This window comes from Seriola lalandi, unplaced genomic scaffold (genome assembly GCF_002814215.2).
Source record: "Seriola lalandi dorsalis isolate HSWRI2012SDOR001 ecotype SW California unplaced genomic scaffold, Sedor1 jcf7180002054795, whole genome shotgun sequence".
Taxonomy (NCBI): Eukaryota; Metazoa; Chordata; class Actinopteri; order Carangiformes; family Carangidae; genus Seriola; species Seriola lalandi.
In genome coordinates, this window is record NW_019525348.1 from 367,242 (window position 1) to 388,112 (window position 20,871).

Consider the following 20,871-nt stretch of genomic DNA (forward strand, 5'->3'; position numbering starts at 1 on the left):
CACACACACACACACACACACACACACACACACACACACACTCAGCTCCACTCTTACCTCACTCACTGCCTTAGTTTAACACACTCTGTCGATCTCTTGCTCAACCTCCCTGCAACCCTCCCACCAACACCAACCCACTCTCCATCACTATTACTGTTGCTATGGAAACTGCAATACTCAGTGGGCCTGTGTGTGTGTGTATGTGTGTGTTTCAGGCGGCAATGAGACAACAGACAGCCAAAACAAATCAGCTGGGAACTGTTTGACTCATCTGCAGCTAATTTCAAACACACCAGCTTCCTGCTTTTCAATTCCACATCCTGTCAGAAAACATGGAGGACACAAACGACCATGACGACGATGACATGTTAGTGTGACGAGTCCAAAGAACAAGTTTAAAAAGCCATGCTCTGTAATAAAATGCATATGCTGTGATAAGGTTAAAAAGATCATGTGAATGTTTAACAACATTACATTAAAGGAATTGTAAAAAGAATTTATAAATGAATGATTAATTAATCGATAAATACTTCAGATTTGCAAAACAGCATAAAACAGTCTATACACTTAATACATTTATGAATTCATGAATAAATAACAGAATTTGAAAAAACATTTTAAAAACTGGAATTTATTTTTTTATTTCCATTTCCTTTTTCCAGCTGCTTGTCTTTTTCCTGTTAGCTAATCCATTAGCTTAGTCCTTTAGCTTCTCCTGTTAGCCTTTCTGTGACACTCTGGGCTTCAGTGCTGTAAAACCCACTGGTTAGCTCTCCAACCAATCAGAGAGCTGGTTACATCCCATGGCCAACTGGAGTGTTGTGCCTGATTTTACCAGCACTGAAGCTTTATTACTTTTCCCGGTAATCACAGATTTATCTCATTAATGCTAATTAACACTCTCATGATTGGTTCTCCTCGGCTCTCAGGTCTGTTATCAGTATTTTATACTGATGAAGTGGTAGTGATTATTTTCTGATGTGAGTTTGAGTGTGGAGAGAGTGTGCATGTGATCATTCTTTGAGGAAGTTAAAGTTCTATAGAACTCAATTTTGCAGCCGGACTTAAATCAAGCAACAACCTCCAGGCTTAAAAATGAAGCATCAACACTGAAGAACCAAAAGCTGCAGTTCCTCTAATGACCACTAGAGTCTGGCTCCAACAGTGAGTCAGTTTCCATAGACTCCCATGTTAAAATGTCCAACTTTACAGCAGAAATAAACATGTTTACAGCCTGGTGCAAAAACTGTTTTGGTCTCTAGAGCTAATTTCCTCCTTCATGACACCTGTTTATATAACTCACCTGTTTACATTTTATTAAGGCTTAAAGTTATGAATAATTGAGGGCGTGGCCTCTTTGAGCGACAGGTGGATGAGCGTATATCTCAGCTCCACACACACCCTTCCAGTTTCTGTAGTTTGGAAATGGTTTGGTTCCTCATTTGTTCATTAGTCGAGTGTTATGTGCAAAGTTCCCAGGGCCACTGTTGGTATGGCTGAGGGTAACACCACAAACTTAATCAATCATCTTAGATGAAAACATGTAGCCTGAAAAACTGTAAATATTTTCTCTCAGCAAATTTTGATATGTGTATTTTTCACATTATATTATTTAAAGGTATTTTTGAAAAACCCATTTTGGTTTAAACCCAGTTGTTTACATTGTATATTGTGTATATACTGTAAATTCTTTGCACTGATGTAAATATGAGTTTTAATGTAGTACTTATAATCTGTTATCTTTATAAAGATTTGTAAGCTGTATGTTTATGTTGTTGTTCTCTTTAACCCCATTGTTCCAAATTTCAGAAGCTGTACATTTAAGTTGATCCTCTTTGCACTAAAGGCAGTAAATGTAAATTTTGAGTAAATGAACAATATTTATTTTTTTGCACTGAAACGACATTTTATTTGCTGCTAGAGGAAGTTCAATAATCCACCTTTATTCCTGTTATTTGTTGTTGTCTTCTGACTACTTGAAACTGATCATATTATTATTATAATTATTATTATTATTTTTTTATATATGTATATTATATTTGTATTGTTTCTCAACATGCCATAAGTCCATAAAGAAGTGAAACTGGTTTTTCATCACTTGTGTTATATGACTGTGCAGGGAATATTCTGCAGGCAATCCTTGCTCCCTGTATTCCTGCTGTAGGTCTTGATACTTTGATTCTTTCTTTTGGGAGAGTGTGACACAGGCGTCTTCCTGCGGGACAGTTAGATCAGTTAGGACAACCTTTTAACCTCCTCAGACCACAGGACATCTGGCCTCATGGTTGTTTGGACAACCTGGGGGAAGTGCAGTCCTGTTCCCAGTCCTGACCTCAACTCCCATGACTGTGCTGTTTGCAGTATGTTGCTCTGTTCTCTTTGTGGCTGTCGGCTTCTCTCCCTCCCTCACAGATTTCATTGGTGGTGTGACTCCCACATCAGTTGGGTGCTTCTTCCTCTTCTCCTGCTCCAAGACGTCAGCGGACAAGGTGAGTAAAATAAAGATTCAGATCGTGGATTGTGATTCTTCTAAAAAAAAGATCTTCATATGTATCTTCATATCTTTTGGCCAGATTAACCATGACTACTTTGCATTTAAAACACTGCTAAACATCCGACAAACACTTACTGCCAGACATGGAGGAGGCGAGAGCAGATCAGTGTCAGTCCAGACCTCAAGCATGGGTGAAAATGTCGTATTTCAGATGACTCCCTTTCTTCTATTGCCTGAACTGCAGCACATATAACTTCAAGCTGTCAATACCAACAGGTTGTGGACTTTGTAGATATCATGCCACCAAAAAAAAGAGTATAGTACTGATGTGCAGTACTGTGCAAAAGTTTTAGTCAGGTGTGAAAAAATGCTGTAAACTAAGAGTGCTTTTAAAAATATAAATAATAATTGTTTATTTTTTATCAATTTACAAAATGCAAAGTGAGTGAACAAAAGAAAAATCTAAATCAAATCAATATTTGGTGTCACCACCCTTTGCCTTCAAACCAGCATCAATTCTTATAGATACACTTGCACAAAGTCAGGGATTTTGTAGGATTATAGTCAGGTGTATGATCAACCACTTATACCAAACAGGTGCTAATGATCATCAATGAGCACAGCAACAAGACACAAGGTAATTATACTGCATCAGCAAAGTCTCTCCCAGACAAAGATTTCAAAGCAGACTGGGGTTTCAAGATGTGCTGTTCAAGCTCTTTTGAAGAAGCACAAAAAAAACGGGCAACGTTGAGGATCGTAGACGCAGTGGTCGGCCGAAGGAAACGTAGCGCAGCAGATGAAAAACACATCAAGCTTATTTCCCTTCAAAATCGGAAGATGTCCAGCAGCGCCATCAGCTCAGAACTGGCAGAAACCAGTGGGACCCAGGTACACCCGTCTACTGTCCTGGGAAGTCTGGCCAGAAGTGGTCTTCAGGGAAGAGTTGCAGCCAAAAAGCCATTCCTCCGACATGGAAACAAGGCCAAGAGACTCAACTATGCACGAAAACATAGGAACTGGGGAGCAGAAAAATGGCAGCAGGTGTTCTGGACTGATGAGTCAAAATTGAAATATTTGGCTGTAGCAGAAGGCAGTTTGTTCGCCGAAGGGCTGGAGAGCGGAACAATAATGAGCGTCTGCAGGCAACAGTGAAGCAGGGTGGAGGTTCCTTGCAAAGTTTGGGTCTGCATTTCTATAAATGGAGTTGGAGATTTGGTCAGGATTAATGGTTTCCTCAATGCTGAGAAATACAGGCAGATACTAATCCATCATGCAATACCATCAGGGAGGTGTATGATTGGCCCCAAATTTATTCTGCAGCAGGACAACGACCCCAAACGTACAGCCAATGTCATTAAGAACTATCTTCAGCGTAAAGAAGAACAAGAAGTCCTGGGAGTGATGTTACGGCCCCCACAGAGCCCTGATCTCAACATCATGGAGTCTGTCTGGGATTACATGAAGAGACAGAAGGATCTGAGGAAACCTACATCCACAGAAGATCTGTGGTTAGTTCTCCAAGATGTTTGGAACAACCTACCAGCCGGGTTCCTTCAAAAACTGTGTGCAAGTGAACCTAGAAGAATTTGATTTAGATTTCTCTTCTGTTTCACTGCATTTTGTTAATTGATGAAAATAAACCATTAACACTTCCATTTTTGAAAGCATTCTTAGTTTACAGCATTATTTCACACCTACCTAAAACCTTTGCACAGTTCTGTAAGTATATATGTTGATGTTGGACACAAAAATCTTGATTTTACTCTCTTCCAGGTAATTTCCTAAAGTTTACTTTTAGTCTTTGATCTGTTTCTGTGAATAGTTTCTATTTAAATGTAAATATGTAAAACTGCATAAGAGGTTGTGGTGTCCCCACCAATGTTGAGAACAAACATGTACTTATTCAGTTCACTTCTCCGTTTTTTAAACTATTTTGTTGTTTGTTTGATATTTACTTATAGACTGTAATGTGTCTACTTGTATGTAGTTATGTTTACTGTATGTGCCACTGGAAAGAATCTGGTTGTACACTGCGCAATGACAACAAAGGCATTGAACTGAACTGGAGAGTACACAAATGTGTAAACACCTCTGTTTTATTCCAGTAGTGTCAGATGTTTGCAGAAGCAGCAGTGGACACAACGAGTGTGTTGAAGTGATTTAGACACAATAAAAAGGACATTTTGGATCCTGCTCAGATGAAAATTTACAAGCTGGAACATCAATAGTTTTGTCTTCTGGCTGTGAATAAAACATATATTTTTCTTATAGAATAAAAACAGCTGTTTACCTGCTGAATCTTCATCTCTGTGTTGTTTATATGTGTCGGCCACCGCAGAGAAACATTCGAGGAATTTCTATCGCTGGTTAGTGTTGAGGTGAATATTGGAAGAAATACAATAGAAACTTTGAAGATGGGAGGATGAGTCTGGCTTCTCACGCACGATCACTTAAAGCCCTCAGAGTGACTGTCCCTCTGACCTCATCCACCACTGACCATAATGATGTAGAGTTTACCGCCTCTGATGGTCGGTGCACTGGCGCTTAAAACGCTTCACTGTGAGTCGTCCTGGAAACACTATTCATGACCCCAGCGACACCAGAGGAGATTACAGATGTATGGTGCTGCAAGTGTGTGTTTGTGGAAGGATATAAAGAAATCATCTTGTCTCTGTGTGTGTATGTGTGAGTGAGTGTGTGTGTGTGTGTGTGGGGGTGGTGGCTGACAGCTGTGCAAAGATTAAGGCCAAGATTTTCTTGGAGCAACTCTGTGTGTGTGTGTTTCTCTACAATGTTACTTGCGATCCATGTGTTTGAAGTATTAAAGTATTTTTGTGTGTAGTTGTTGAGGCTGTTGATCCTTAAACGCTTTCTTTCATCATGTCTCAGCCTCCACAGAGCTGTGACATCACTGCTGTCTGTGTCTCAGGTTCCTGTGTCACTGTGACGGCGCCATGCACCAACCAGCCCAGAGAGCCCATCACTCTGCAGACTGACCCTCACCCTCACACACACACACAGTCACATTCAGCCAGCTGCACACTGTCCACAGGTGGGAGCTGTTTACACCTGTCAGGAAGGAAAGCAACAGCTGCAGGTAAACCTGCAGATGAAGATGAAGACACAATGGATGAGCGCAATTTGTGATATCTCCTTTTATAGCTGCTGTTCTGTGTGTGTGTGTGTGTGTGTGTGTGTGTGTGTGTTTGAGGCTTTTCATGAACACTTGTCCCAGTTGAGAACATCATCTTGTTCTTGGACTGATGTTACTTCTTCTTGTAGCCATCAATGAACTGGTCTCAGTTTTAAGCTTTCTCAGGGTCTGTCCCCTACAGGAACAATGTATGTGTGTGTGTGTGTGTGTGTGTGTGTGTGTGTGCATTGACACTGCACCAGCCAGTAGGTAGTGTGTCCCTCTTATCAACTAGAATCACCACCTCACACTGTATCCCTCCACCAACCCACCAAGTATCAGCAAGAATGGTCACAGTCTCTCCTTCCTGAGTTACAGTGTTGAATAATGACCAGAGGTGTTTATGCTGAACATTATGATGTCACAGTGAAGTTGACCTTTGGGATATAAAATGTCATCACTTCATTTTATCCTTATAGACATTGAAGTTAAACTGCAGTACCAGCCCTTCTTTATTTTACTCTTTAGTGTACTGTACATTTACAGTGTACTGTACATTTCTGCTCATTTCAGGTTCTGGACCCTATATGAACTGCATTACCCAGAGGGCACTAATTGAGTCACATGTTACATCTCAACAAATCAAGTTAATCCTAGCAGAGTCTGTCTGTGCTAATTCAGAGATCTTTGATGCTGCTGTCCATAGGAACATGGAGTGGTAGTTTGATAATAAGGGTCTATCACATGCCTCCTCTGACAGATGTGGAGTCACACTAACACACACACACACACACACACACACACACACACACACACACACACACACACACTTGCTTATATGGGCCAATGCACAGGTGAGTACTGACACCTTCTTTTTTCCACTTCAAGAAATGGGTCACATTGACTTTGCCCTTTGACCAACAAATTGTAATCACTCTTTGAGTCCTAGTGAATTTCTGAGCCAAATGAAGAAGTTCTGTCAAGGCGTTACTGAGATATCACACAGAATCTCCGGCTCTGACTGTCGTCGGCATGGAGACATATAAATAATATATTTGCTAAAACCGCTTTGGATTGGTTTTGAGTGGTCAGTGTGCACAAACACCGAATCAAACCTTGTCATCACTGTCATCACTGTACCTGAGCCTCCTTCAAATCCTCATCAGAACCTGTTTCCATCCTGCGTGTGGTTCGCTGAGGCTGTTGTCCTAAGGTTGAATATTTCTACATGAGGGTGAGTGAGGGAAGAGAAGGGGAAGCAGCCATCATGTCCAACCTCTCTATGTGTTTATTAGAGATGATACAGTGTTGGCCTTTTTGACATTTATACAAAACAAACAGAAAACAACAAGACAGCAGCTTCTGATCAGTCTCCACACAGCTCTCCTCTGTCCTCTTGTCCTCTGACAATCGTAGGTTACCGTCCTCACACACATACGTGTGTGTGTGTGTGTGTCTGTGTGTGTGTGTTTTGGTTTTTGAGGATATCTGACATGTGATGGGGTTTATTTTACCCAGAGTGCAGCTCTCACTGACTGAGGTCGCCCTCTCACAGTCAAACACAATCCACCCACACCAGGTCTGAAATAGCTCTGGTCCAGGTTTGTGCCTCATGATCACATCGTGTCAGAATCAGTGTCAACAGCTGCTTCACTATTTATCACTATTCAAATGGTGAAAACACTTTCTGAGTGATGATTAAATAAAAGAAGTGAATCATTTCCAATTAATAATAATAATAATGGTCCTCAGCACTAAAAACACACGAGTCTCTTGGAAAGTAGCTACAGTTGTAAATAACAACTCTGTTTCATTGTATGTACAACGACTCTTAATACTACAGTACCCATGAGCATCAGCAGCTATTTCAAGTCTCCAGCCAGAGCCGTGAAAAAAACACTAACGACTGTTACTGAATGTCACCAACACAGCTCACTCCATTCTGAAGAGCTGAGGTGAAACCTCGACTTTCACACTGACGTTATGTATCAACTGAAATATCTGAAGATCACGTCTTACAGCGTCACTGTTACACAACAGTGCGTCGTGTGGCTCACCGCGTTCGTCTGAACATGGATGGTGAATTAAAGAAATGAAGGCTGGAGGATGGAGGGAGACTGTAGCTGCTGTGGAGAACAGGTCGGTGTGACGAGCTGCTCGCTGACAGGATGTTGGTGTGGGCACAGCCTGGACCAAATCTAAACATGATAAATACACTGACCTATCATCATATTAACTCAATCCATTTGAACAGGTCTGTTTCTACAGTGAACAGACTGTGAGGAGAGAAGGTGACGAAGCAGCCTGACTGCTGCTCCTACCTGCAGGTAGATGTGTGTGTAACAGAGAACTGTCTGTCTGAACTGTCTGTTTCAGGCTGCCGGTCAGTCTGCTCCCCCTCAAACCTAACATATACAATTGCTTTTGAAAATAGACTGCTTTACAATCATCATGTGGAGAGATGAGACGTGTGTGTTTGTGTGTGTGTGTGTGTGTGTGTGTGCATGTTAGTCCTGTGTCCAGTCACACACTCCACATCTGCATGGTCTCATCCTGTGAGTTTCTCTCCTCACGTTAAGGCGGTCTGAAACCTGCTGGTCACCCAGTCCCTCTGGATCCACAGCAAACTGACGTCGTCCCACACACACACACCAGCTGAGGCTGACGGCTGCCCGGTGTGAGCAGCAGGTTGGCAACAAGTCATGATCTGGAGGGAGGGTGCACTGGGATCCTTCTTCACCAGGGACCAGCACCTTCACAAAGATCTCATGCTGTCTTCTTTTTGCCATGGAACAGGAGCACCAGTAACATCAGCTCTTTTAATGTGTGCTGCTGTTGGTTCCAGATTAGATAGTCCAGTCTAATCCACAGCCAAGAGTTGGCTCATCCACAGACTCCAGTCCCCGGCTCCTCTGTGGTGTGTCTGTCTGTCAGTCTGTCTGTCTGGGAGCCTGTGGCCTCAGCTCCAGCTGGTGCTCTGGAGTTCTTGGCGGAGCCAGGACGGCAGCGGTTGACCCAAACGATTCAGAAGACGTAGCAGCTCCATGTTGTGCTCATGGTAGTACTCAGCCAGAAAGGCACGCGACTGTGACACACACACACACACACGCACGCATAGACACGCACACACACACACACACCAGGAGAGGTCAGAGATCAAGAGAATGATGGAACATAATCTGATCCGATACAAGACTGAAGATGATTTAACGAGCCGATGCACATGCCGGTCAGCGAGTGACAGTGTGAAGTGTCGACGTACCTCAGGACTCATCTCCGGATACTTCCTGCCTTTACTCTTCCCCAGACATTTGGCTCGACCTCCCTCCACCCGCTGACACCAGAAACCTTTGCTGTCATCGTACCTGCAGATAACATCAAGTTGTAGTAGACTCTTCTCCTATGAGGTTTATGGAAACACTGAACTGTTTCTTTAAGGATACAGGTTCTCTGGATGTACAGTGAGTGTGTGTGTGACAGTGTGTTACATACATTAGAGCCTGGGTGTAGTTGAAGACGGGAGTGACACCGAGGAATCTCTGGATCCCCTCCATCACCAGAGCTGGGTTGGACCGCAGCAGGGCCCCGTCCACAATGTGCAACTACAACACACACAAGAACAAGAAGTGTGTGTATCAAAGCCTGTTATATCTTATTCCCCTGTTGTCCATAAACACATCAGTGACCATGAACACACACTGTAGCTTATTTTGATTTAGTCCCACACACACCATCCTGCAGCCTCATATACTCAGCACTAGAAAGAAGTGTCAGGCAGGACTTGCACAGCCACACACCTTATCGTCTCTGTATTGAGATGTTTGACTGTCATTTTCACTCATGAAGCTTTACATGCGACCTCAAATATTCATTCTGCCTCTCCTCATCTGACCACAGCATCTGACCTTCTCCATCCTTCAACCCTAATTAGCACACACACACACACACACACGCACGCACGCACGCACGCACGCACGCACGCACGCACGCACGCTGAATCATAGGGACTCATGCAGGTCAGTAAGTATAATTCTGAGACCTGCTGTGACATTTAATATATCCTTAACTGCCATATGATGTGTTGTTTGTGCTGAATGGTATCTATAGCAACAAAATAGAAAAAGCATCTTAATGTTCTGTCCATACAATGTTTCATCTGGAGAGTTACATCTGTGAGTGGACATCGGGGGGCAAAAGACTCCTGGCCAGCTGGACGCTTTATTGCATGTCTCTCTACCACTCTCTCTCCTGCATTTCCTGACTCTGTCCACATTCTCTATTAAATAAAGGCATAAAAACTGCCCTAAAAATAACAAACAAGTCTAGCTCAGAACCTAGTGTGTGTCTGGACCTCTGGTCAAATCCTGATTTTATGACTGTGACATCATCTGACAAAATCAGCAAACACATTAATGAAAGACAAAGAGTGAGCTGTGATTACAGCTGGATTTACTGTAACATGGTCAGAAGAGACACAATATCTTCTTTTTTTTAAAGTTATTTTTCAGGCTTTTGCCTTTATTACAACCATAACCAGAGAGATAGAGCTAAATATTGTATTTGATTATATTAATATTGTTATTGACATTTTTTTTTTTCCATCTGTCTTTCCTTGATTATTTAATTCCTTTCCTTTCCACACATTGGAGATGTCATGCCAATAAAGCCTGTTGAATTGAGAGAGAGACTTTTATTAGAGGCAGGTCTTTATGTCTGACTCCGTGTTTGATATGTAGAGTTGGTCATAGTCGTTAGTACGAAGCCTCGTTACTTATGACTTCTCTCTCCCTCTCTCCTGCTCTCTCTGCTCGCTGTGTCTTATGTTTAGTTATTCCTCTGCTTCCTTTAGTAATAATGATACATGTAATGAAAGTAGTTTATTTGCTGTAATGGAGGCCAGGCTCAGATCTCAGCTCTTCAAACATGTTGTCAGATTCACTGTCAGTAACCTCTAGAGGTTAAACATGTAAACAGTACCGTACAGACGGATTACAGACCGGAGAATAACAAGACAACATCTCAGAGGGACGGTCAGAGGTCAGTGTGAACAGATGTGTTATCATCCGTTCTCTGAAAGCTTGTAGCTCAGATCTCAGAAGCTGCTGCTGCTGCTTGTGTTGTTCCCTGTGGTTCATGTTTCATGTTGAGCTTGTGAAGTGCACTGGAACTTTATCAACAGCTACTATTACCAGTATAATTACAAATAATGACAGAACTACCAGCGTAATCACCAGCTCCTCCGCAGGAAACTGGTGAGCAGAGATGCTACAGTATATGTTCGCTGTTGCTGGAAACTAATCATTCATCATAAAAACATCTGGATGGACACAGGTGTTGAATATGACAGGGCAGGTTACCAGGTGAGTGCTGTGTGTTACCTGGCTGGGTTGGTAGTGTTGCAGCCAGCGCTCCAGGTGAGTAGCGTAGGCCCCGGGATTAAGGCAGCGTCTCTGAAGGGCCAGCAGGTCCTTGGGGGCCGAGGGCCCGGCCGTCACCACTAAATGGAAAGTGTTGTTGAGGGCTGCGGGGTCCTGGTGGGCCCTCTGGTGCTGTGGTCATTAACCAACACAACAATCAAATATAACGGTGAAAAGGGTTTGGACTGACACAGTCTTGGGTGTGTGTGCACTTCTACCAGCAGAGTGTGTGATGTTTCTCACCTGGTACCAGGAATACGCCCGGTCCGATGGATTGATGAGCACTGCCAGGATCTTGGCTCTAGGTAGCAGGGCGGCAGCTCTCTTAGGAGCCACCTCTGTGTCAAAGTAGTTGGCACTTTTTTCAAACATGAAATCTGTGCTGACATTAGAAGGGAATGGGAAGAAGTCCATGTACCTGAAGAGAGAGCACAGACAAAACAAGAACTAGTTAACAACGCCTTAAAAAGTCTTCACATTCCTCAACCATCTGATGTTTTATTGTGTTACCATTTCACAGTGATTTGTGACACTGGTCAACAGAGAAGACTCTTCAATGCCATAGTGAAAACAGATCTAGTATTTACACCCTAAAGTCAGCATGACATAGAAACTGCCCCGGTTCTGTTAGTGAACAACAGATTGTGGAATTAAAGTTAAAAATTTGTAACTTTCCCACATTAAAATGTCTAAAACATCTAGACCTCTGTTCTCTATGTTGTTGAGTTGTGTTCTTACATTATCACAAATGTTTCCATCAATTCTCCAACCAGAGAAATGTGATTTTAATCATGGTAAAATTTCATTGGTCGCCTGTCGATGACATCATATCCTCTATGATCATGTGTCAGTGTGTTTGTCTGACAGAAGCTCAACATTGACTTTTATCTGGTTTTAAGCCACAGACACTTTTTCCACCTTGGTGGTTTTCAGCTCTATATTTGAACCAGATGAAGGATTTTAGTCGTCGGACGTCTGGATCTGAAGTTATCAGAGAAACAAGCTGAGGAAATGTTAGACAGCTCAGCTCCCAGCTGCTGGAGACGTCCTGTCCTGTGTCACTGAAGAGCGTCGGTGAATCTCTGAGTTTTAAAGGGAAACTGCTTTATAGGTGTTTCTACTGGTTCTAATCCCCTGGTGTGTTTGTTATGGAGAGGAAACCTCTGTGGATAATTCAGCTGCTGGTTCGTAAGGCAGCGTTCAGACTGTGGTAGTGCGGGTCTTTACCAGTCGATCCCGTTGTCATAGTTTACTCCACTGAAGAACTGGATCTCCTCGAAGGTGGTGGGGCTGGGGAAGGAACTGGTGATCGCTGGGTGGAGGCTCAGGAATGAATGAAGCGCTGTAGTGCCTTTGAGCAAACACAAAACAATTATCATAATGAAGAAATAAACATACAGACAAAGATAAAGATGCAGACGGAGCCAGAGAGAGCGTGGTACCTGTTTTCTGTGGTCCAATGACGAGGAACTTGGGGAGTCGGTCACAGGTTTTTTCTTTAGACCAGATGTCTTTGTGTCTCTTGTCATGACAAGGGTTCTGAGAATAGGGAGGTTCATTTAACGAAGGAGCAAATACATTCAACTCTTCAACATGTTCCCTTTTTTCCACCAGCAGCTCAAAGAAACATTTTAGAAAAAACGGAAGAAAAAATGTTGGACACCTGAGGCGTTTTCACCAGGACAAACATTATTTTAACCTTTGCTTGATTTAATGATGGATAATGATTTAATAACTGGCTATGATGTAAATAATGAACAGTCCAAAGGAAGGACAGCTTCATAAGTTATTCCTCTAAAAACCCATTAAGACAGTAAAATGTCCAATTCTAAACAAAGTCTTCTCCGTTCCTCCAAACAAAGTTCATTTTAATCTCAAACAGCTGTGGGTAGAAATATGATCTGTTAGTCTTCAAAACCACAATCAGTGCACCGACCTGCCAGAGCGGGTCCCTCTCCTCAGGGAAGATCTGGAAGTATTTCTCAGCAAGCTGGACGGGGGGCAGAGTCTGCAGCCGGAGGTTCGTCCAACACTGGACGAACTTCACCAAAGACTCAAAGGTGTAGAGACCGAGCCGGTCGTTGCCGTAGTTTGACAGGTGGGTCATGAAGATACTGATCTGGATTGAGAGGCACAAAGGACCAAGTTAGTTTATTTACATTTACTGTCACTCACTCACTCACTCACTCACTCACTCACACAAAATAGCGCTTACACTTTACTGTAAATCCCCTATGTAGCATTTATAAGCAGGTCAAATGTTAAACACATTATAATGTAGTTTGAAGCAGATTTATTAATGTAGCTGTGAACTCAAACTCCTCCTGTGGAGCCACAATCATCCCGTTTGACTTGTTGATGTTGAGAGAAGATGTTGTCCTGGCACCATGTGGCCAAAGCCTAAAAATACTCGGGAAGGAAGGACTGCTGCACCTTCTCCAGGATCTGAGTCCTGACCCACTTACCACTCTTTGTTTTCTTCTGTTGGGAAGCTGGACAGCAGCAGGATGTAAAGGAATTTTGTCTCTGTCTTTAAATCTTACAGGAGGAGACGCTCAGGCAGCTCCCCCGGACATAGCTGTTTCTCTTCAGTGATAGGGCTGGAGACGAGGCTGATAACACAAGACCCTGGACGGTCAGTAATAAATGACTCTCTTTTATGTAACCAGCACACGAGCGTGAGTTGTTTTCTGGGAATGTGGAGAAACTGAATAAAGACAAACCACAGGGGACCTTTCAGGTACAATTGAGGTGGCATGTTCTGCTTCGGCCAAGCTTCAATAAACATCCTCAACGTAAGACATCCTGCGCACTCTCTTCATTGAGGCCTTAACCTTCCATGACAGGAATCTCCCTATCACAGGAGAAGCTGCTCGTTGGGTTGTTAACGTGACAAACTGATGTCCAAGAGTGCCGTCATCATGCTGGATGAACAGTGCATGATTTACAAAGACAGTCAACATGGACTAATCAGTGCAGTCATCCAGTAGCAGCAGTGGTCTATCTCGTCTTATCTGCTTATAACTGCATTATAGTGGTTTATAAACCTTTACTAAATGTTTATGAATGCTAAATAAGGCTTCTTAAAGTAACGTGATACCACACATCTATTACAATTAAAGACAAATACAACTGGACACCACACACACACACACACACACACACACACACACACACACACACACACACACACACACAGATTAGTGCAGTAGTGAACATGGGGGAGGTTTTCTTACAGGGTTGAGGAGGACAGTGAGGAAGAGTTCTCCTCCTCTGATGCTCTTGTCCAGCTCCTTTGAGCCTCCTGGGTATTCATTGTAGAAGATTGTGTGGGTGAACAGACCGCACGTCTGCCGGGGCAACACCTGCAACACAAAGAGATCGTCGGTGTTTTGGTGTATATTCACATCCGTCCTCAGTCTCTATCTTGTGGACATTTTTACATACTCACGGCATTTTAGCTACTTTTTCAGATCAAGACTTGGCAAGAGTCAGTAATTAGTCAGTATTAGTCATCTGTCGCTAGATTTAGAGACTTTTTGCAAAAAAAAGGTACCAAGCGAGAAATGTAGCAACTTTTTGGACAAACCTGAGCTACTTTCATTATCAGAGTCACCAGTAAGTGGACTTAGTTGTAGCTGTATCCCTCCACCAACCAGTCAATATGGTCACAGTCTCTCCTTCCTGAGTTACAGTGTTGAATAATGGCCATAAGTGTTTTTGCAGAACATTATGATGTCACAGCGAAATTGACCTTTTGGATATAAAATGTCATCACTTCCTTTTATCCTTACAGACATTTGAGTTAAATCGCGTCATAGATAATGTGCGAAGGTCACAGTGTGTCAGTGTGTGATGTGATGTTCCCTCTGGGCATTCCTGATATATTACGTTCACAAGAACATGGGATCACTGTGACCTTGACCTTTGACGACCAAAAGTTCCATCAAGGTGTTACTGACATACTGCATCCATGTACGGACGGACAGACAACCGGAAAACAATACGTCTCGTGCTGTGACTGTCGCCACGTGAAGGAATAAAAACACGCCAATTAGAGCAGCTGTATTGTGAATTGAGCTGTATTGAATACTGTATATGTAATCACAGAGAAGAAGAGAGAAGAGAACAGTTAAACCAGCTGACACTAGACTGAATGCAAATACGACGCAGCTCCAGAACAGTCTTCAACTACATCCTCAGTTTCGCTCAGTGACCAATCGAGGTCCAGACGTACTTTTGACCTGGTCTTGTGGATCATTTGTTTGCACTGTGCATCGCTGTCATTGCACTTCATTAAAAGCCTGGAGCTGCACAGCTTTCAAAACAAAGACACACGAAGCAGCATTTTTAATTGATGATGCGTCAGTATACATCTGGGAGCAATACACAAGGGTAAATGAAATGTTATTCTGCATGTGTTTAATCCCCTCCAGTCAAAATCCATTACTGTGTCTTTTCCTGAATAAAAGTGCAGCTTTATGAGGAAACAGCAGTGGAGCAGTTATCTGGCTCTGATCCACACAGTGTTTGTAACATGGGTAACTATCCAATCACAGTTCTTACTGCTATATTCATGACTTCTGGAAAAGGCTGAGGATTACATACTGTATTTTTAGTTTACTTCCACAGTAGTAAAATCATATCTGTTCCACTTCTGTCCTCTAGGAGGTGCTGCAGGTCTTTGTCCAACAAAACAATCATTTCAAGAGTGTTTTTTCCTGATATACTGAGGCCCTGCTTCTCTGCACTGTGCAGGCTTCTCACTCTACCCAACAACTAGGAAGTTATCTCTTTTATTTATTTCGTGATATGTGATGATAATGTTTATGAGACGTGCTGCTGTGAGACACTGTGAACAACTTCCAGAAACTTTGTCAAGTGAAGTCAAGTTTGCTTGCTGTCTGATATCTGATATCTATTAACAGAGAATGGAGGTGAGTGGAGGGCCCCATGTTGTCAGGACCCCTCCATTTGTGGTGCTCAAATCCAAAGTTTCATTTGAAAAACACAATGGCAATTTTCTGAAATAATGTCATGGGTTAATACACAATTTCACAATGAGCTATTTTCTCCTAAAACTGTCTCCTCACCGTTACATAGAAAAGAGGAGTGCAGCTGTGCGGAGCTGCTGACTCATCATCACTTTCTGAAAAGTGTGTCAGTGTGGAGAAAAGTTTACCCATGGGAACATTACTGCAATGCAAGTATCGAGGACTGCAGACTGACCTGGATCCCATTATGGATGAAGCCGCGGCGGTACCGAGCCGGCCTCAGATGGGGGTATTCCTCTGTGCTGGTCACCTTGATGCCCCACACGGACTTCCAGGCCTCGTAGAGCTGGCTGTGGACCGGGTAAACCCCAGAGTGGTGTGGAGCCACTGCATAGCCCATGTCTGTCGGGATGCCGTGCTCCTGTAGAGAGGGTTGTGTGGAGTGAGGAGGTGGAGGTGGAGGGGGGAACAGGCAAGAATGTAAAAAAGTATGTTATTGTGAGGAGAGACAATAAGTAGAAGAGAGAAAAGATCTTAATACTTTTTCAAGCAGACACCAATCATGTAGCCATATAGTCCTTACACCAGTGATGCAGGGACACACACAAATCCTTTTGCTACAAACTCCTTTAGTTAATCATGTAACCAGTAAAACTACATCCTCCTTCTATGGAGGTAGATTTGTCTAAATATTATTCATGGGAACAGATAAAACACCTTCCACAAATACAAAAAATACATTTGTAAACTCAAAAATATCTTGCAAATATTAAACGAAACATCTACAACTTTTAAACAGACATTTGTGAATCAATTTTCTATTTGTGAAGCGAAAAAGCAATTTTCCACTTGTTGAGTTTTGAGACGAACTCTCCGCCAGTCTGAACCAAAATTGATTTGTATCGCTCGGTCACTTTCGGAAAAAACGTGATCGTCACGTCTGCTGACGTCACCATTTCGCTTTTCAAAGTAAAAGCACGCAGTCTTCTATGAGCCGTTTTATCTTAAATAATCTGTGACGAGTAACACGCACTATGTTAACGGTTGTAAGATATGAAGTGACAGGACTCTGGTGGATCTTCCTCCTCCTTCCTTCACACTGTGACAGTGTCAGTGCTGCTGACCTGAGCAAAGATCTTGTTGAGCCTCATCTGCTCAGCCAACACGCTGACGTTGTGGAAGAGGTGAGGCTGCATGTGGCTCCACATGTGAGGAAACCACCAGAAGTCCATCCTGTGTTGGAGCAGCATGTCGTCTCCCCGATCCTCCTCATCAGTACCTGGAGAGGGAGAGGGGGAGAGAGAGAGAGAGAGAGAGAGAGAGAGAGAGAGAGAGAGAGAGAGAGAGAGAGAGAGAGAGCGAGCTTTAGCCATCAACCTGTGTGGATATTAACTATTGAAGTGAAAGTTGATTTGACACAGTTATTGTGTGTATTATTTGTTTGCTTAATATTACTGTTTATCAATTTTTTTTAAGACTAAATTGAAACCTATCACAATAAATATTTTGGGACTTGTTATTGAAAGGGTGACGCTTCTGTGCCCAGACCAGGATTCATCTGGGTGGGGAAAGTGAAAGAGCACAGCTTTCCCCTCCATCATTACCACTGAGGTGCCCTTGAGCAAGGCTTTTATCCCCCAACAGATGTTACTGTGGAGTGAAGGTTAAGATCAGAGGATCCTTGCAGACTGTCAGTGTGTGGATCTTTTTTTTCTTACTTTTGTCTACGATCTGTGCATGAACACAGCCTGACAGCTACAGTATGTTACTGTTTTCTAATATTTTTAGTTGAAATATGTTCAGAAACATATCTTAATGTGGAGCGGTGCCGTCAAAGGCTTCTGTGAGCCAGACTCACTGATGTCAGACCAGATCTTCTATTGGGCGCGTACTCAGTCTCAGGATCTCCGTTTATGGTTTAACCTCCATATTACATGAATTATCATGTCATATGAGTCAGTGGCTTTAAATAAATCAGCTGACTACACTTGATTGCAGGATCTGTCAAACCAGTTCAATAAGGTCTAAACATTAATCAATTGTCAAAATACACAAGGAGAGGAAAGAAATACAAGACAATCCTTTTTATTACTGATCTGTCGGATATTGAGACTGCCAGGGCTGAAACATCTGCACAGATGCACAGAAGATCCTCAGCTGTGTTAAAACACAATGTTTGCAACAGAAATCTCTGTTGATACAGTAATGACGGGTGTTACGTACCTGTGTGATAAAACTTTCCGGAAAATCCCAAGTTGAAGGTGAATTTAGGGACCAGTGCTCTCAGTTTGTTTTGAGTGTTGAGCAATGCCTGTGACAGGAGGAGAAATATGTTCACACTTACTGCATGACAACATCAACTTTCTACTGGTAGTTATTCAAAGAAACAATGACCAGTTCATCAAGGCCCAAGTCACATGTAGCAACAACTGATATTTTTACCATGTGATATATTTCATACAAAGCAATACACTGGAACTTTGTACTATCCCTTTTGATACTCCGTCTTTGTGCTGATTTGAGTAACATGTTACTTTAAAGAAAGACATCTTTTCATTTTCTGTTTTGTATAATCACTCAAGAGATCAGCTCCATAACTCCAGGTTTTAGCAGCATTCATCCTTCCCTCAGTCCTGCCCCCCTGTCCCTGCCACCACCACGCCTCACTGCAGGGACGGTATCAGCCGGTGATGAGCAAGGATCGATTTCTCTCTCATTAGAACAGAGAATCTTAAATTAAAGTGGCCTCTGTCTAGCCAGTCTTCCAGAAAGGCCTGACTGATGGAAAGCTGCTGAGATGGTGGTCCTTCCAGCAGGTTCTCTCGTCTCTGCAGGAAGCAGAAGCTGCAGCAGGAAGCTCTGTTAGAGGGACCATAGGGTTCCTGGCTGAACAGCCAACTCATGGAAGATTCCTGGTGGCACCACACGTCTTCCATTTCACCGTTATTGTCTTCTTGGAAACAAACTCAAAGTGCAAAGTAAAAGGGTTTGAATACTTTGTGAAGCCACTGTAAGTATAAAAGATATATTTATGTACATATACCTGCACAAGAGAAGTATAAAGCCCAAATACACAATTAGGACATAAACTGTTTAACTTTTCAGATGAAAAAATAAAGCTGTGCTCCACTTCAACAGACCTTTCATAGAGTTCACGACAGGCCTCATCACAGTGTCACTGAAAACTCTCAGCCACTGACACAGAGACTGACATGAGCATGTAATGAAAGACATCCAGTCACTTACTGATGGGAAATTTAGCCCCCACCTCACCTGACCTGGATCTCCCTGGAAGAAATCCACACTATCACACTACAGGAACAACAAAACCCACAGAGGGGGCAAGGCTGAGACTTGAACCCAGAACCTGACTCCTTCACACAGTCTAAATTACAAGGGGCCATGAAGAGTGCTGGGAATAAAATCTAACATGAGATCAGATTTGCATTAGTAACGTAAAACCAAGCTGAAGACAGGCTAAACAGCTCTTTAAGTATGATTATTATAATAATCATAAATTCAACTTCCTTCACTCACAGCAGCTTTGAGGTTTGTCTCTCAGTGTCGGTGTCACACCACATACGGTCACTTCTAGAGACTGTGTATATCAAGTATCATGTATGTAGGAATGAGTCCTGAGTCAAAACTCAATCACATGTCAGCATAAGTTTTATTTCAGCTGCTATTGAACCCTTGGCTGTGTCTTAACCTCCTAAGACCTGAACTCTTGCTGGGCGTGCATTTTTAATTTCTCTTTGCTATTTAGGCTGATTGGGACCTGAGAAAAATGATGTCCACATATGAGGACATTAGTTTTAAATTTCGATTACTGAGTGGCAGTATAATATCCTCATATGTGGTCACCAGGCCCCTTGTTGAGAAAAAGTTAGTATTGTGGTCTAGAGAACCCAAAATGTGAGGTCCACATATGTGGACGCCAGGTCCTAGGAGGTTAAAGACAGTATATGACAAGTGCTTCTGAAAGGGGAAAGGTAGGTAGAGTAGCTCATCCTCAAAGCATAGTGGAAGTACTCTCAAACTCTGACAAAAAAGGTTTATCTCAATGCAGAATGGGGTTGAGAAATGGATATGGATGGGTTTGAGATACATCTGAGGTTGCAAGATTGTCCTAGACTACAAGCATGATACGTGCACTTTTAAAGTTTTCTACTCTTCTGACCTACAACCACAATGACCATGGTGTGTTGCTCGTGAATTTAACTCCTGAGTTGAATAAGGTGTAATACCTGATCCTGTTAGGGTCTGCTGCCTCAAGCTGCCCTCTCTGTCTCCTGATGGCATCTCCCCTTCCTCGCTCCCTCCGCTCTTGGCCTTCTGCCTCCTCTCGACCTTCTCCAGCTTGCCTCGGAGGATGGAGATCTCGTCTGTTTTCTGCACCAGCTCCGCCTGCTGTTCACACAGGCTACTCTCAAAGATCTTGGCTATTTCGCACACAGCGGCTGCCAGCAATGAGTCCATGACAGTGGCCAGTTGAGCATGGAAAGCACTCCTCACGGACTCCATTGCCCTTTGTTTCAGTGCTGATGTTTTGATGTCAACGATTGATTCACACCGCTGTTTTCTTCTGGGTCTGGCCTCCAGTGGCAGCTGAGGGACAATGTGACTAACACTGTATACTCCTATGCCCTGGCATCTATGAGCTGCCATTAGATGTTGCCATGATAAGTAGCTACGCTATTTCTAATCGCCATCTATCGCAGCAATTCGCTTTAACGACCCAATCTCCTTGTAGTTAAATATCCCCTGATAGTCTACCTTTGCGGCGTTTTCAGCGATATTAACAAAGCTTTAGAGTCAATACAATCTACT

General features: G+C 42.8%; 1 protein-coding gene across 1 annotated transcript in view; it reads right to left on the reverse strand.

Annotated features, from left to right (window-relative positions):
* Positions 1-6,895: 6,895 nt before the first annotated feature.
* ndst2a (N-deacetylase/N-sulfotransferase (heparan glucosaminyl) 2a) overlaps positions 6,896-20,871 on the reverse strand; it is a 15,861-nt gene continuing 1,885 nt past the window's right edge. Inside the window, exons 2-13 of the mRNA XM_023425838.2 lie at positions 18,265-18,352; positions 17,166-17,320; positions 16,277-16,462; positions 14,284-14,412; positions 12,984-13,166; positions 12,490-12,586; positions 12,275-12,398; positions 11,291-11,465; positions 11,009-11,179; positions 9,123-9,232; positions 8,893-8,995; positions 6,896-8,715 (exon numbers count right to left, since the gene is read on the reverse strand). Coding sequence (XP_023281606.1) covers positions 8,590-8,715; positions 8,893-8,995; positions 9,123-9,232; positions 11,009-11,179; positions 11,291-11,465; positions 12,275-12,398; positions 12,490-12,586; positions 12,984-13,166; positions 14,284-14,412; positions 16,277-16,462; positions 17,166-17,320; positions 18,265-18,352 — 1,647 coding nt within the window. The 3' untranslated portion in view covers positions 6,896-8,589. The remainder of the gene's footprint in view (positions 8,716-8,892; positions 8,996-9,122; positions 9,233-11,008; positions 11,180-11,290; positions 11,466-12,274; positions 12,399-12,489; positions 12,587-12,983; positions 13,167-14,283; positions 14,413-16,276; positions 16,463-17,165; positions 17,321-18,264; positions 18,353-20,871) is intronic.